This window comes from Fukomys damarensis, unplaced genomic scaffold (assembly GCF_012274545.1).
Source record: "Fukomys damarensis isolate Sample0158 unplaced genomic scaffold, DMR_v1.0_HiC HiC_scaffold_33, whole genome shotgun sequence".
In the NCBI taxonomy this organism is placed as follows: Eukaryota; Metazoa; Chordata; class Mammalia; order Rodentia; family Bathyergidae; genus Fukomys; species Fukomys damarensis.
This window is the reverse complement of record NW_022900945.1, coordinates 48,998,142-49,002,623: the sequence shown is the minus strand read 5'-3', so window position 1 is coordinate 49,002,623 and position 4,482 is coordinate 48,998,142. Positions and strand designations below refer to the sequence as shown.

Here is a 4,482-nt window from a genome sequence, read left to right as displayed (position 1 = left end):
TTTTTTTTTTTTTTTTTTTTTTTTTTTTTTTTTTTTTTTTTTGGTACTGGGGATCGAACTCAGGTCCTGAGCTTGCGAGACAGGTGGCGGAACCACTGAGCTAAATCCCTGGCCTGATAAATAAGATTTTAATGTCTTACCTATTATTATTTTACTTATTTCAATTTTATATGCTTCTATAATAGCCATAAAATAGGCAATTACTAGTAATATAATGATTTATGAAGTACAAATTAGCATCTTGATTCTATCAGAGCAATAAATACGTCTGTGTGTGTGTGTGTGTGTGTGTAAAACATATAATCCTGGGTAAGAAGATGTAAGAATTGCCACAGATTGTTAAAATTGGTTGGGGGAGCAGGAGGGGCAGAGAGTGATTACAAACAGCAGATAGGAAGAAGAATATTTTAAAGATGTACACAGCAAAAGCAGAATGGTTAACATAATTTTATTGGTGCCCGATTTTAAATTTTTATGTGGCTGTGTACATTAAAAGATGCTTGAAAGTATCAGCAAAATGTTAACAGTCATCATATGGCTCAGATGGCCTTTCATACTTTGCTTGAGTTTTTCATGATGAGTATTTGTTATTTGTATAATCAGGTAAAATAATAATTACTTGGTATTCTCAGTGTTTTCAAGATGTGCACGGTGCCATTCTTGGTGATTTGTTTGTTTGTCACTTTTGTCTCTTGGCATGTGTGTGTTGGTGTTCTACCCAGCACCCATGAAGAAGGTGAAATCCCTCCGTGACCCTTCTGCCAAAATGTCAAAGTCAGACCCTGACAAACTGGCCACTGTTCGGATTACAGACAGCCCAGAGGAGATAGTGAGTAAGTTTCGCAAGGCTGTGACAGACTTCACCTCTGAAGTTACCTATGACCCTGCTAGCCGAGGGGGCGTCTCCAACCTGGTAGCAATCCACGCTGCAGTGACAGGACTCTCAGTGGACGAAGTGGTCCAGAGCAGCGTGGGCACCGACACTGCCCACTACAAGCAGGTGGTGGCAGATGCTGTCATTGAGAAATTTGCTCCAATTAAGCGTGAAATTGAAAAACTGAAGATAGACAAGGACTATTTAGAGAAGATTTTGCGCACTGGATCAGCAAAAGCTAAAGAATTAGCATATCCTGTGATCCAAGAGGTGAAGAAATTGGTGGGGATTCTATAGGCACCATCAAACTAATCACAAGAGGAACTGTATCTTGCATTGTGGACACTGAAATAAAGTAGCTTTTGCCAATTTCTGCACACACACGCACACACACACACACTGATACACCCAATTTGGGGACAGTTCATCATTTAATTTTGTATAGCTGATTATTGGCTTCATTTGATGAATGAGGCTTTATAGTGTTCAAATAATATTCTGAATCTCATCAATGAAATGTGATCAGCCAACAAAAAATACTAAAGAAGGCATAGTTGTGTGAATCCCCAATTATTTGAGGCATGCTCTTTGATCTGAATGTATCCATACAAATGTAATTAAAGAGAGCAAGCAGTAACTTGGGAAATGGGGTAGGATGTGTGTTTCCTTCCTTGAGTACTTATTGTAACAGGTGTTCACTTAACCAAGCCGTGGTGGTTTTCTGGTTTTGTTTTGTTTTGTTTTGTTTTGTTTAGTACCAGGGATTGAACTCAGGTCCTTGAGCTTGCGAGGCAACCACCAGAACCACTGAGCTAAATCCCAAGCCCCAAGCCCTTTTAAAAAGCAGTACATTGAGGTCTTAGACTTGAAATCCGTGAGACATCATTTGATTGACTTTGTATTCACGTCTTAGTCATTTTCCCTTCACTGGCACAAAATACCTAACACCCACAACTTACAGGAGGGATGGTTTGTTTTGGCTAATGGTTTCTAGAGGATTCAGTCCATAGTCAGCTGGCTCAACGGCAGGAGGGGCATGGTAGAAGGGTCTGGCAGAGAGAAGCTGCTTTTGTCATGCAGGGCAGGAAGCAAGAGAGGGAAAGAAGAGCCAGGGACAAGAATGTACCCTTCCAGGTCACACCACCCGCTACCACGCCCAACTCCTAACAGCTATGGCCGTCAGTGGGTGAATTGTTTGATGAGTATAGCACCTCATGATGCAGTCACCTTCTAAAACAGCTCTGAATGCATGAGGCTTTAGGGGACATTCTGGTCTAAACCATAACAGATTTCCTAAGAGCAGGTTGGTTACTATACGTAGTTCCTCTGTCAATGAGATATTGCCTGCCCTAGTGTTTTTAAGCTGCTTGTTTGCCCAGGCACCAGACTGATCATTCCAGCAAATATTTGTCTGCTTCTTAACTGAAACGTGGAATACTCTCTTCCGAAAACATTTCATTATTTCACCTTGATTCATGCATTGTACAAGAGCCCAAGTTCCTGAGTTATATTCTTAATGAGCACTTTTTTGCATTCTTCTCAGTTTAGTCTCACCGGCCTCCTAGGAAATACATAGGAGAGGAATTGCCATTTTCATAAGCAGAAGGTAAAGCTGAGGGAGAACAGTTAGCTCATAAAAGATGAAGCAAGTCTAAGAGTTAAACCTTTACTCCTCGAGAAGAGTTGTGTATTTTTTTTTGCTTTTTTTGTTGTTGTTTTATTTTTGTTTTTAATTTTTTTTCAGTTGCACAAAGCTCTGAGAGGCAGCATGTTTGACCCTGCAAACATTGTGATTTTGACAGTGCGTTTTGGAAATATAAGTCCTGAACTACTGATTTCATTTATGTCTACAAGTCAGCCAACAGCAACCCATTTTAAATCTCTATTCACCCAACCTTGGTCACATTTGCCCCCCAGAATTGCAAAGGCAGTTCCCAAGTTTTCTCTTTTTTACTATTACAGGACTTCACAGTGTATACTGACAGATGAAGTGGTACTGAGACCTTACGTATTCGATATGCGGAGAAGCTTCTTGTCTCACTTCTACCTCGTTCTCTCTACGTAATAATAAATCACTCTGACGCCTAGCCTCTGTGCACATAGTTCCTACAGCTGAACAAGAAAATGATGATCCTGACTCTATGTCAGGACCTGGTAGTGAGATTGATTTTGTAACAGAAATTGCTTGCAATATTTTGCAACCTTGGTCACCATTTGCACATAACCAGGATGTTAGGCAAAAAACTTTCCACTCATGGTACTTGACAGGAGGAAGTAGAGTGATCCTTAGAACAGAACAGACCTAAATCTACAAAGGTCCATATCCTAGTATCCAAATTAAAAGCTCCTCTTGAGGATTCTTGGAGCTAGCTTGGTTCATGGGAAAAAAAAATACTTTACCTTTTGGATCTTCTCTTGAAATTGCATATCCATTGTCCTGGAGCATCTTTGGGTATATTTATTCCAAAGCTCTCCCCAGCCCTTTCTGAGGAACCCTATTCTGAAACTAGAAAATAACAAAATTAATAGGCAGGGGGATTTAGCTCAGTGGTATTGCTGCCTGCCTCGCAAGCGCAAGGACCCGAGTTCTATCCCTGATACAAAAATAAATAAATAAATAAATAAAATAAAGATGGAACTATCAAACCAATTGTTCGTGTAATTTTTACCTGTTGCAACAACTTCTTTCCCCAGAGGTAAAGGTAGAATAGATAACACTCTCAGAGGAAAAAACCTATATAAGCTGTAGTAACTTCCAAGAATCAAAGTCTATGCCCAGGTGAGCTCGCATCTGAATGCTTCAGGTTGCTGCTATGCCTTGAAAAGATCTGTGTGCTTAGGACTAAAATTGGCTCATAAGAATTAAGAGATTTGTCTAATATATTATTTAGGAGTCTGAGAGGAACAGAACCAATAGACTATGCAGATTTATAAGAGGGGATTTATAGATTTACGTAGTTTTTTTTTTTTTTTTTTTTTTTTTTGGAACTTGGGACCTTGCATTTGTGAGGCAGACAGCGGAACCTCTGAGCTAAATCTGAAGCCCATAGGTTTACCTGATTATTGAGGCTCAAAGGTCCCACAATATGCTTTCTGTAAGCTAGAGACTCAGGAAAGCCAGTGCTTATTCAGTTCAACCTCCAAGGCCAGAGAGCCAGTGCAACTGACAGTGTAATTTTCAGTCTGGAAGTCAAGGCCTAACTAACCAATGGGCCACTGGTGTAAGTCCTAGAGTCTACAGACCTGAGACCCAGAATCCCTGAAGTCCTCAGACAGGAATAAGTGAGCATCTCAGGTCAGGAATGGAGCAAATTGTCCCTTCCTCCATCTGTCTGTTCTCTCCAGGTGAATTCTTGATGTCTGCCTGCTTTGCTGTGGCAGATCTTTACAAAGTCTTCTAATTCAGATCCCAGTCTCCTTTGGAAAAACCCTCACAGACACATCCAAGAATAATGTTTCACCAACTGAGTAACCCAAGCTGACACATAAAGTTAACCCTCACACCCAGTAATCCCAGGAAATTAAGATCTATTTTTGCATCCCACCTACATTTACAGGACCCAACGCAATCTTTAACAGAAATGAAGAATTAGAAACCTTAATGGTGG

At 40.3% G+C, this 4,482-nt stretch overlaps 1 protein-coding gene across 2 annotated transcripts in view; it reads left to right on the top strand.

Moving 5' to 3' along the window:
- The window catches only part of Wars2 (tryptophanyl tRNA synthetase 2, mitochondrial), an 81,990-nt gene extending 78,587 nt beyond the window's left edge, over positions 1-3,403 (top strand). For both annotated transcript variants that reach the window (XM_010643534.2, XM_010643535.2), the window contains exon 6: positions 723-3,403. In XM_010643534.2, coding sequence (XP_010641836.1) covers positions 723-1,171 — 449 coding nt within the window. In that variant the 3' untranslated portion in view covers positions 1,172-3,403. The remainder of the gene's footprint in view (positions 1-722) is intronic.
- Positions 3,404-4,482: the final 1,079 nt, after the last annotated feature.